At 43.3% G+C, this 11,668-nt stretch overlaps 1 protein-coding gene across 1 annotated transcript in view; it reads right to left on the bottom strand.

The window, feature by feature from the left end:
* Window positions 1-10,424: 10,424 nt before the first annotated feature.
* The window catches only part of LOC148047947 (uncharacterized), a 44,001-nt gene continuing 42,757 nt past the window's right edge, over window positions 10,425-11,668 (bottom strand). Inside the window, 1 exon segment of the mRNA XM_087708206.1 lies at window positions 10,425-11,634. Within this exon segment, the coding sequence (XP_087564332.1) occupies window positions 10,431-11,634 (1,204 nt within the window). The 3' untranslated portion in view covers window positions 10,425-10,430.

The raw sequence follows: 11,668 nt of genomic DNA on the forward strand, positions 1-11,668 counted from the left end.
TAGCAATAGCAGTAGACTTATATACCACTTCATAGGCCTTTCAGGCCTCTCTAAGCGGTTTACAGAGAGTCAGCATATTGCCCCCAACAATCTGGGTCCTCATTTTACCCACCTCGGAAGGATGGAAGGCTGAGTCAACCCTGAGCCGGTGAAGAAGCTGGAAAGAGATACTGAAGCCAGGAAGCTGAAACCTGGGACTGGAGAAAAACCTTTTCTATCCCCTTATCAGCCCATCCAGGAAGATGAGTAACACGAGGGGGATCCCTCTCCCCGCGGATGGGTACCAGACCAGCGGAGCCTCATCCTTCTTTTTAACCAGGCGGTTATCTTCTTTTTAGACAGGCGATCTTTTTAACTAGGAGATCTTTAACCAGGAAATCTTTGGCTGCTGCACAAGCACATGGGGATGCACTGCCCTTTTCTCTCTGATAGCTGCCTGGTTAAAAAGAAGGAGGAGGCTCCGCTGGTCTGGAGCCCATCAGTGGGGGGGAGGGATCTCCCTCGCGTTCCTCGTCTTCCTGGAGGGGCTCCGGACCAGCGGAGAAGAAGCGGCAGGGGCTGTCGGGCTGGAAACCCAAGCCCCATTAGCCCCAAAAGCCTCTTCTGGATGTCTGTTGCAGTTGCAAGGAGCCGAGGAGAGCGCGGAGAAGATTCTCAGTGCTTCGGAAAGCTGCGAAAGCGGCTGGGAGAGGCGAGCGGCTTGGTTTAGCCTCCTTGGACGTCGCAGCAGCAGCAGCCCCAAATGCGCTGATCTCGACATTTTTCGCATCGGGGCGTGCTGCAAGAGGGAGGGAGTAAAGACCTTTTCCAGCCAGCACAAAGGACTTCCCCGGACTTGCTTTGCTGAGCAGGGGCGATGGGCCCACACCTCCACCACCAGCATTCTGTAAAAAGTCTTCACTCACTCCCTTTTGCAGCACGCCCCGATGCAAAAAATGCCGAGATCGGCGCACTTGGGGCTGCTGCTGCTACGAGATCCAGGGAGGCTAAACCAAGCCGCTTGCCTCTCCCAGCCGTTTTCGTGGCTTCCAGAAGCACTGAGAACCTTCTCCGAGCTCTCCTCGGCTCCTCGCAACTGCAATAGACATCCAGAAGAGGCTTTGGGGGCTAATGGGGCTTGGGTTTCCAGCCCGACAGCCCCCGCGTCTTCTCCGCTGGTCCGGAGCCCATCCGGGAAGACTAGGAATGTGAGGGAAATCCCTCCCATCAGTGACGTGCGGTGAGGTTGATACCTGGTGAGGCTCAGCAGGGCAGCGATCGGCCTCGGTGTGGGGGGGGGGAATTTGCATCGCGGGAGCAACCAAGTGCCCGGGTCTGCAGCAAAGGCCCTTGGTGGCTCCCACGATGCAAAGTGCCCCGCCTCCCCCCCCCCCCGCTGTCCCGGCCTGCGTCTGCTGCTTCTCCAAGCTCCGCCGCTGGAAGTCCCGGATCGCCTCTGGGGGAAGGCTGAGTGAAAAACGGAGCGAAGCTTCTCTGCGGCCTCCCGGTGCTGCCCAGAGGCTCTTGCAGGAGCACGTGTCAGCGGCCGGCGGCCTGGAGCGGCCCCGGCTGTGAGACAAGGGAGCACTTAAATTAGCCGCTGCTGCTGCCGCCACCACCACCCCACTTCTCACCCAGCCTTCCCCCAGAGGCGATCCGGGACTTCCAGCGGCGGAGCCTGGAGAAGCAGGCTGGGGCAGCGGGCGGCAGCATCGGGGATGGTGGGGCACTTTGCATCGCGGGAGCCGCCAAGCACCCAGGTCTGCAGCAAAGAGGCAGCCTCCTCCTTCTCGCCCACTCTTCTCTCCTCTGAAGCACGCCCCGCCCAACGTAAGTGTGCTCAAGAAGACACGATTGGCTGCTTCCAAATCAGGAGGCGGGAGAATTAGTGCCTCTTTTCCATCTGAACGTCTTTGCCTTTTAACTCTTCATTAACTTTTAGAAGGCGAAAAATTCCTTATGGAAAAGAGGCCCCGAGTTCTCTCGCCTCCTGCTTTGGTTAACACTAAGCAGACACCAAGCCACTGTGACCTGGAATCTGGTAGCAACTATCTTGGCTTTAATTATTTAAAAAAATATATTTAAATTTCTTTCTTTTTCCTGAGGAGACTGGTGAGGCTCCGCCTCCCTTGCCTCTAGTGACTGCACGTCCCTGCCTCCCACCATGAATGGGCTCCGGACCAGTGGAGCCTCCTCCTTCTTTTTAACCAGGTGAAAAACGCTGAGATCGGCACGCTTGAGTCTGCTGCTGTGACGTCCAAGGAGTCTAAACCAAGCCACGTGCCTCTCCCTGCCGCTTTCGCAGCTTCCCAGAGTGCCAAGAACCTTCACGCTCTTCTCTGTGCTCTCCTCAGCTCCTCGCAACTGCAATAGATGTCCAGAAGCGGCGAGGGCTTTATGCTCAGAAAAGCAACTTCAAGAAGGTCCTTTGCTAGCAGGCAGGTTTTAGGATGCCTGCTGCCACCAAAGGACCTTCCCGAAGTTGCTTTTCTGAGCATGGGGAAAACGGACGGTATTTTGTCCCTTCTGTCTCCCCGTTGCTCAGAAAAGCAACTCCTGGAAGGTCCCTGGCAGGTTCCATCCTAGAACCTGCCTGCTAGCAAAGGACATTCCTGAAGTTGCTTTTCTGAACAACGGGGAGACAGAAGGGACAAAATACCATCTGGCCGTGACGGGTATACAGGGCTGGGGGCGGGGCAGGCTTACTTCCAGGTCCAGTCACCAACTGGTTCGTGAGAACCGTTGGGGACCGGCAGCAACCCACCCCTGCTTCTTTCCCTCAGGATCTCTGATCTCCATAGAGAAGGATTTGAAATGGTAGACAGAAGAAAAGAAGAAGAAATGAACATCATACATCTCATCTCATGCTCCTCCTCAAATTTGCAGATGACACCAAGCTGGCAGGAGCAGCCAATGCCCCAGAAGACCTGTTCAGGATCTGAAAGATCTTGGCAGGCTTGAACAATCCGCCCCATGCAACAAAGTGAATTTTTTTTTATTGATCATTTTTGAAAAAAACAAACTTTAAAAAATGTTTAGTTCCCACCCCCCCCTCCCCCCAAGCCCTCCCCCCAAGCTTCCCCCTCCCCCCGACTTCCCAGAACTAATACAGGGTATAAATCTTTAACAAGATCGCCTAGGTTTGTTATTTTCAATGTCCATTCTTGAATAGTAGGCAAATCTTCCTTCTTCCAGTATTGGGCCACCAACAATCTAGCTGCAGTTATTAAATGCAATATCAGATCAGTCTCTACAACCGTACAATCAGTAAGTATGCCTAACAAAAATAACTCAGGGGTAAACTTTATTCTTTTTTTAAGAACATTTTGCATAATCCACCATATTTTTATCCAAAATGCTTTAAACTTTTTGCAAGTCCACCATATATGAAAATATGTAGCGTCCACACAATCACATCTCCAGCATTTAGGTTGTAAATTCAGATACATAGAAGCCATTTTTTTAGGATCTAAATGCCATCTATAAAACATAAAAATTTTCTCTCAAGTTTTGGGCTTGTGTAAATTTTACATTTCTCACCCAAATCTTTTCCCATGTATCCAATATTATTGGTTCTTCAACATTTTGAGCCCATTTTATCATACAGTCTTTAACTAGTTCTGTTTCCGAGTCAATTTCTATTAATACATTATATAATCTCTTTATATGCATTGGACTTTGATCTCTAATTTGTTTAAGTAACTTATCCTCGACTTGCATAAAGCCAATTTTTTAATCTATTTTCCATCTAGCCTGTAACTGCCCGTACTGAAACCATGTTTGAATTACCTTTTCCTCTTTTAGTACATCCAAGGGTTTCAGTTGTAGTACACCTCTTTCTAGGGTAAGAAGCTGTCTGTAAGTAGTTACATCCTGTTTTTGTACTATGTTCATATTTTCTATTGCGTGTCTGGGAATAGCCCACATGGGTATCTTATCGGTTAGTTTATATTGATATTTTTTCCAAACCCGCAGTAGAGCATTCCTTAAAATATGACTTTTGAAATTCTTATCCACCTTTTTGTTGTATAGCAGATAAGCATGCCAACCATATACCAAATCATGCCCTTCAATATTAAGTATTCTATCTTCTGTTAAGTTAATCCAGTCACTAATTACAGATAAAACTACTGCATCGTAATATAGTTTTAAATTGGGTAATTTCAAGCCTCCTCTTTCACGCACATCTTGCATTATTTTTAGTTTTACTCTCGGCTTCTTCCCTGCCCATACAAATTTATTAATACCCTTCTGCCATTCTAGCAGGCTTGCATCTTTTTTAAGTATTGGTAACGTTTGAAAAAGAAATAAAAATTTAGGTACAATATTCATTTTCATTGCTGCTATTCTTCCCAGCAAAGATAACTGTAATTTCTCTCATTTTTTCATCTCTGTCTGTATACTATGCCATAGTGGTTCATAATTATACTTATATAACTTCCCGTTTGAGGTTGAGATATAAACTCCTAAATATTTGACCTTTTTAACTATTTCACATACTGTCATTCCTTCTAGTTCTTCCCTGTGTTTAGTGTTCATATTTAGAGCTAGTATCTTTGTTTTCCCTAAGTTTATTTTAAATCCTGACACTTGACCATATTGATTAATCATATTCATTAAAACCTTACTAGATTCCTGTGGTTGGGTTAATGTTATAACCAAATCATCCGCAAAAGCACGTACTCTTGCTGCCTAATCTTGATTCCCTGTAAGTCCCCTGAACGCCGTATTTTATTCAACAATAGTTCCAAAGTTATAATAAACAATAATGGAGATAAGGGACAACCCTGCCTTGTACCTTTCTCAATTTTAAATGAATCTGTTAGACTCCAATTAATTATGATTTGAGCTGTTTGTTCCTGATATATTGTTTTAATTGATTGTAAAAAGTGCTCCCCTAGTTGCATTTTTTGCAATATTTTCAGCAGGAATTGCCAATTCACTCGATCAAAGACTTTTTCAGCATCTAAAAATATAAGCACAGCAGGAATTTGGTTGTTCTTTCCCAGGTATTCTAATGTATTGAGAACTAGTCTTACGTTAGTTCTCATTTGTCTCCCTTGAATAAAACCTGTTTGATCATTATGAATTAATTGCTGAATAGCCAACATTAATCTATTCGCTAGTATTTTAGTGAAAATTTTATAATCTATGTTGAGTAATGATATGGGTCTATAATTTTTTGGTTGAGTAAGATCTTGATCTTCTTTGGGTATCAAGGATATAAAGGCTGTCTTCCAAGATGAGGGTACCTTCCCTTCCACTTGGATCTTATTAAATAATTCCTTAAGCGGTTCTACCATTTCTAATTGCAAATTTTTGTAGTAAGCCGCTGTCAAGCCATCTGTACCCGGTGCTTTCCCTACTTTTAGCTGTTTAATTACCTGGAGAATTTCCCCCGAAGTTATTGGTTGATTCAGTCTTTCCCTCTGCTCGTCTTTTACTATAGGTATTATTTTCTTTATCCAGGTATCTATCTATATCTAACCTTTGGATTTTATCATTCGTGTACAATCCTATAAAGAATTCACGAAAGCACTTTTGAATCTCATCTTGTTGATACACTTCCTTCCCTTTAAAATGTAATTTCTATATATTATGAGACTTCTGTTTTTTCCTAATCAAATATGCTAGCCATCTACCAGATTTATTTGCATTGCAGAAAGTGTTGTGTTTTGCATATAGCAAATTGGTAGTCAACTGGTCTGACATCAGCATGTTAAATTGCTCTTTTAATAATGTGATTGTTTCTTTGATCTTTTTGTCTCCTGGTTTTAAGATTAGCTCCTGCTCTCTCTTCCTAATTTCATTTTCAAGTTCAATTATCTTTTCCTCCTGTTTGCGTCTATGTAATCTATTCATATTTATCAGAACTCCTCTCATATACACTTACTTGCATCCCATCCCATTTCGATAGATGTACCCTTATTCATGTTAAAAACAAAATATTCTTTTAACAACTTTTTACATTCATTAATGTTTTTCTCATATCTAAATAAGTTTTCATTCAGTCTCCAAGACCTTCTTGCTTGGATCCCAACTCCCAACTCCATCCAAACCGCAACAAAGTGAAATTTAATGTGGAGAAAAGCAAGGTTTTACACCTGGGCAGAAAAAACCAAAGGTACAAGTACAGATTAGGTGAAGCCTGGCTCAAAAACAATAACTGTGAGAGGGACCCTGGTGTTTCAGTGGGCGATCAGTTAAACGTGAGTCAGCAGTGCGTGGCAGCAGCCAAAAAAACTAATAGAATCTTTGGTTGCATAAACAGAAGCATAGAATCAAAATCATGTAACGTATTAGTATCACATTCTAAAGCTTTAGTAAGACCACAGCTGGAATACTGCAACCAGTTTTTATCACCAAATTATAAAAAAAGATGTTGAGACTTTAGAAAAAGTGCATAAAAGAGCAACTAAGATGATTATATGCGCGGAGACCAGAGGTGGGTTCCTACCAGTTCGCACCTATTTGGTAGAACCGGTTCGTCAAATCTACCGAACCGGTTAGAAGAGGTTCCACCAGTGGACCCGGAAAGCAGGCCACACCTACAGAAGAGGTTCCAAACTGTTTTGAAACCCACCACTGGCGGAGACTAAAACACATGAAGGATTTGGCTTTGAGTAGTGTTGAGAAAAAGGACTGGGAGGGACATGATAGCAGCATTCCAGTATTTGAGAGGCTGCCACAATGAGGTGGGGGTCAATTTATTTTGCAAAGCACCAGAGTGCAGGACAAGAAACGATGGAAACTAAACAAGGAGAAAAGCAACCTGGAATTAAGGAAAAGCTTCCTAATAATGGGTACAATTAACCTGTGGAAAAGCTTGCCTTCAGAAGTGGTGGGTGCGTCTGCTTCATCACTGGATGTTTTTAAGAAGAGACTGGACAGTCACTTTTCTGTAATGGTATAAAATCTCCTGCTTGAGATTGGACAAAAGCTCCAACGTCCGTTTTAGCTGCATTCTGATTGATGGATGGATGCTTACTCTCCCACATTTTTCTAGTTTACCAAGAAGCAGGTTGTGATCTACTTTGTCAAATGCCTTGCTGAAGTCTACTTCCACAGCATTATGCTGGTCTTCTAATTTAGTCAGTTTGAAAAGAATGAAATAAGATTGGTTTGGCATGATGTTTTTAACAACCCTTTGCTAGCTACTAGTTTTAAATTTATTTGTTTATAGATTTTCACAGATCTGTTTTTTCTTTTATTATTTGCAGCATCTTCCCAGATATTGGCATTAGACTGATTGGTCCTTAATTCCTTGGGTCTGCCTCCCCCCTTTTTTTGAAGGTGGGAACCACATCGGCCCTTTTCCAATCTTCTGGCAGTTCCCCAGTGCTCCAGATTTTTTAAAGATATTCTACAATAGTTCTGAGATAACATCTGCCAGTTCTTTAAGAACTCTTGAGATGTTATGTGATTTATACCGGTATCTCTTGGATAAGTTTTCCTCCGTTATTTCTTATGCTGTCGTTGGTTCTTTGGAGAATAGATTGATCTCTTCTTATTCCCTCAGTATTAAAAGGCTTCTGTTATGTCATTCCTAATCCTTCTCTTCCTTAGATTAGACCTATCCTGTTCCTGCACCTGCTCTCAATTCCTGAAATATGCCCCCTCCAAATCCTTCCAAATATCTTCATGTGTTAATACATTTTAAAGCAACTACAGAGTTTAATACATGAGTATAATACATGACTGGAACATAACCACACCGTTGATATTTAATTAATTTTATTTAAATCCAATTTAGACTTCTTAAGGAGAGAGACAAACATGCTCCAAGAAAATTGAAGCCGATTCTACCCATTTAATCATCACCCCACACTCTCAAACCAAGTGCCCAAGTGCCTGCTGAGAAGCCAGACTCCATTTCCCTTAAAATTTGGAGAAGGCAGAACCCACCTTAATCTGTGGAACATGGTCATCCAAGGACAAACCCACGTCCCACCCAGAGCATCGTTGGTGAGATTTAAATTGATGCAAGGTGGAAATGTTCGAGAGAAGGAAATTGTGAAAAATATATTTTTTCTTTTTGTCTTTTTTTTTAAAAAAAACTGTTCAATAAAATATTTTTTTCAAAAAATAAATAGCTTGTATTTATTCCTTATGTTTAGCAATAACTTAATGCTCTCTATCTTGTATTTGTTCTCATTATATGTATCCCTATTTTCCCCAGTTTCACCATATCCTATTCTTTCAATAAAGCATTCAGATCCACACACACAGTCTGTTTTATTGGAGGATAGGTGGATTTAGCAGCCTGTCGAGCTGCACACAGACTAAGGTGCAGTGGGGACAGAACATAGCTCTCCCGCCATTCTCTCTTCTTCTGCAGAGATCTGTCAGGAGAGAAGTTGAACTCGGAGGAAACTGCTTCCTGCAAACTTTCTCTTATCCCAAGTCAGTTGAGCCCAGCAGCGTCCAGCCGGCCATGCCTACCCAACCATGCTCACCTGGCACTGAATCATCATAATCTTCATTGCAACTGGTCCTTTGAGAGCAACCATAATGCTGATGAGGCCGTCAATCAATTGATCTTGATATCCCCGCTTTAGAGAGATACAAAGCCAAAAACTCTGTATATTTTCTGATGCTTCTATCACAACAACAGCTGCTGTTACCTACTTAAAAACAATAGATATTAAAGCACAATGTCACATTGGATTTGTTATGGGCAAAACTGCACACTGTGCAGTCTGAAACCTATCCCAAGAAATTCACTGTATGTTAAACTAAAGACTTATCCTTAGAGAGAGCTCCCTGAGGAAACGTGACCTGTTTTTCGATCAAAATGTTCTTTTGGGAATAGGTGTATGCCCTAAGGAAGAAAAAGAGAAAAAACCCTCCTGGCAATCATCACATTGCTTCTTTGATTGTGCTGCACTTTCACCATCAAGTCAAACATGATTATTTATAGAAGAAGCTTTAAGAACCTCTGGTTTGTGGATAGTTGGAGCTAAAAAGGTAATCTTTAGGTGTATTACTTGTCGCAAGCTCCATGGTAGGTTACAAAGAAAAAATGGCTCATCTTCCAGCTGACAGACTCAGCACAAATCCTCCTTTCACTAACGTTGGCCTTGATGTCTTTGGCCCCTGGTCTGTGACCACAGATCACACTAGAGAGTGTGAAGCAAACAGTAAGAGGTGGGCAGCCCTATTCACCTGTATGACCATTAGAGCTGTCCACATTGAAGTTATTGAGCATGGACACTTCTAGCTTCATAAAGGCCCTCAGATGTTTTATTGCTATCTGAGGCCCTTCAGAGCCGAGGTGGCGCAGTGGTTAGAGTGCTGTACTGCAGCCACTTCAGCTGACTGTTATCTGCAGTTCGGCTGTTCAAATCTCACCGGCTCAGGGTTGACTCAGCCTTCCATCCTTCCGAGGTGGGTAAAATGAGGACCCGGATTGTTGTTGGGGACAATATGCTGTCTCTGTAAACCGCTTAGAGAGGGCTGAAAGCCCTATGAAGCGGTATATAACACTAACTGCTATTGCGACTGCTATTGCTTTAAAAACATTCGTTCAGAAAGAGGCACCAACTTTTGGACGGCAGCCAAAGAACTGCGTGTTTCTTTGAATATTGACACCAAAAGCATAGAGCAGAGGTGTGAAAATCAAGGCAAGGACACCAGAACTGGACTGTGGGGTGCTTAGAACTGGCCCATGGATCCACCCTGCAAATAACAAACGAACAACCTGTGTTGCCTTTGCCAGAAAAAAAGGAGCTCAGGAGGGCCACATGTTCAGGAGGAACATGGCCCTTGCAAGCTCCATTTTCGTGGGCAGAGAGTTGCAGGAGGCTGTCGCAGTCAAAAGTGGAGCATGTAAGGGCCATGTGCAAGACTCCTGAGCTCCATTTTCACTGGCAGAGGGTTTCAGTAGGCTATCACAGCCAAAAACTGAGCTCAGGAGCCTATTTCTGTTGGCAGAAGGCTCAAGCCACAACAGCGATTGACACAACTGACATCCAGTTGGCCACATCCATCCCAGCCCCCTGAGGTCAAACACAACTCTGATGCAGCCCTCAATGAAATAGAGTTTGACAACCCTGGTATAAAGAGATATCTAAGTGACTAAATATGCACATGGAGTTAAAACCCAGTTCAATCTTCATGGCCAAACAAGATCCGGTCATTTGGCCAGCCAGTGAAGCACCAAGTTTGTTTTTAGTTTTTTGGTGCTGTACGTGACGCATTGCAACATTTTCCCTATTCACGGGGGCTGGGTGGGCGTGTCCAGCACGGGATACAACTAGCTCAAGAGCCACCAGTCTGACACTCCTATATACTGTATATAGATACAATAAAAATTGTATAAGTAATTATAATGGCTCATGCCCATTGTTTCTTTTTTATTATTAAAAATCCTTTTCAGAGATCTGTCTGTAAATTGTAAATTCATACATAGAATCCATTAAATCAATAATTAGCATATATTCTCATCCAAATTAATCATTGTTTTGGGGATTCTCCAGTCTATGAATTGTGTAATGGGAAATAAGACTATGGGGTGTGCTGAAGCCCTTTCTACACTCCATGCATTTATATGGCTTCTCCCCTGTGTGGATCCTTTGATGGGATGTAAGACCACTGCTTATTCTGAAGCTCTTTCCACACTCCATGCATTTATATGGCTTCTCCCCTGTGTGCAACCTTTGATGGGATGTAAGTTGACTGGCTGTTCTGAAGCCCTTTCCACATTCCATGCATTTATATGGCTTCTCCCCTGTGTGGATCCTTTGATGGGTAATAAGGTTAATATTTTGGCTAAAGTCCTTTCCACACTCCGTGCATTTATATGGCTTCTCCCCTGTATGGATCCTTTGATGTGATGTAAGACCACTGCTTATTCTGAAGCTCTTGCCACACTCCGTGCATTTATATGGCTTCTCCCCTGTGTGCAACCTTTGATGGGATGTAAGTTTCCTGCTTATTCTGAAGCCCTTTCCACATTCCATGCATTTATATGGCTTCTCCCCTGTGTGGATCCTTTGATGGGATGTAAGTTTACTGCTTGTTCTGAAGCCCTTTTCACACGCCATGCATTTATATGGCTTCTCCCCTGTGTGGATCCTTTGATGGGATGTAAGTTTAGTCCTTGTTCTGAAGCCCTTTCCACACTCCATACATTTATGTGGTTTCTCCGCTGTGTGGATCCTTTGATGGGATGTAAGACTACTGCTTATTCTGAAGGTCTTTCCACACTCCATACATTTATATGGCTTCTCGCCTGTATGGACCCTTTGATGGTATGTAAGTTGACTGGCTATTCTGAAGCCCTTTCCACATTCCATGCATTTATATGGCTTTTCCCCTGTGTGGATCCTTTGATGGCGTGTAAGATTACTGCTACTTTTGAAGTCCTTCTCACACTCCATGCATTTATATGGCTTTTCCCCTGTGTGGATTCTTTGATGGGTAATAAGGTTAATGTTTTGGCTAAAGTCCTTTCCACACTCGGTGCATTTATATGGCTTCTCCCCTGTGTGGATCCTTTGATGGGATATAAGTTCACTGCTTGTTTTGAACCCCTTTCCACACTCCATGCATTTATATGGCTTTTCCCCTGTGTGGATCCTTTGATGGGTAATAAGGTGACCGTTTTGAATAAAGCCCTTTCCACACTCCATGCATTTATATGGCTTCTCTTTTCTGGCGGTCCTTTTATTATCAGTTTTGCTTCCAT

This window comes from Thamnophis sirtalis, unplaced genomic scaffold (assembly GCF_051295495.1).
Source record: "Thamnophis sirtalis isolate CommonGarterSnake01/CBP01778 unplaced genomic scaffold, rThaSir2_p1.2 scaffold_3, whole genome shotgun sequence".
In the NCBI taxonomy this organism is placed as follows: domain Eukaryota; kingdom Metazoa; phylum Chordata; class Lepidosauria; order Squamata; family Natricidae; genus Thamnophis; species Thamnophis sirtalis.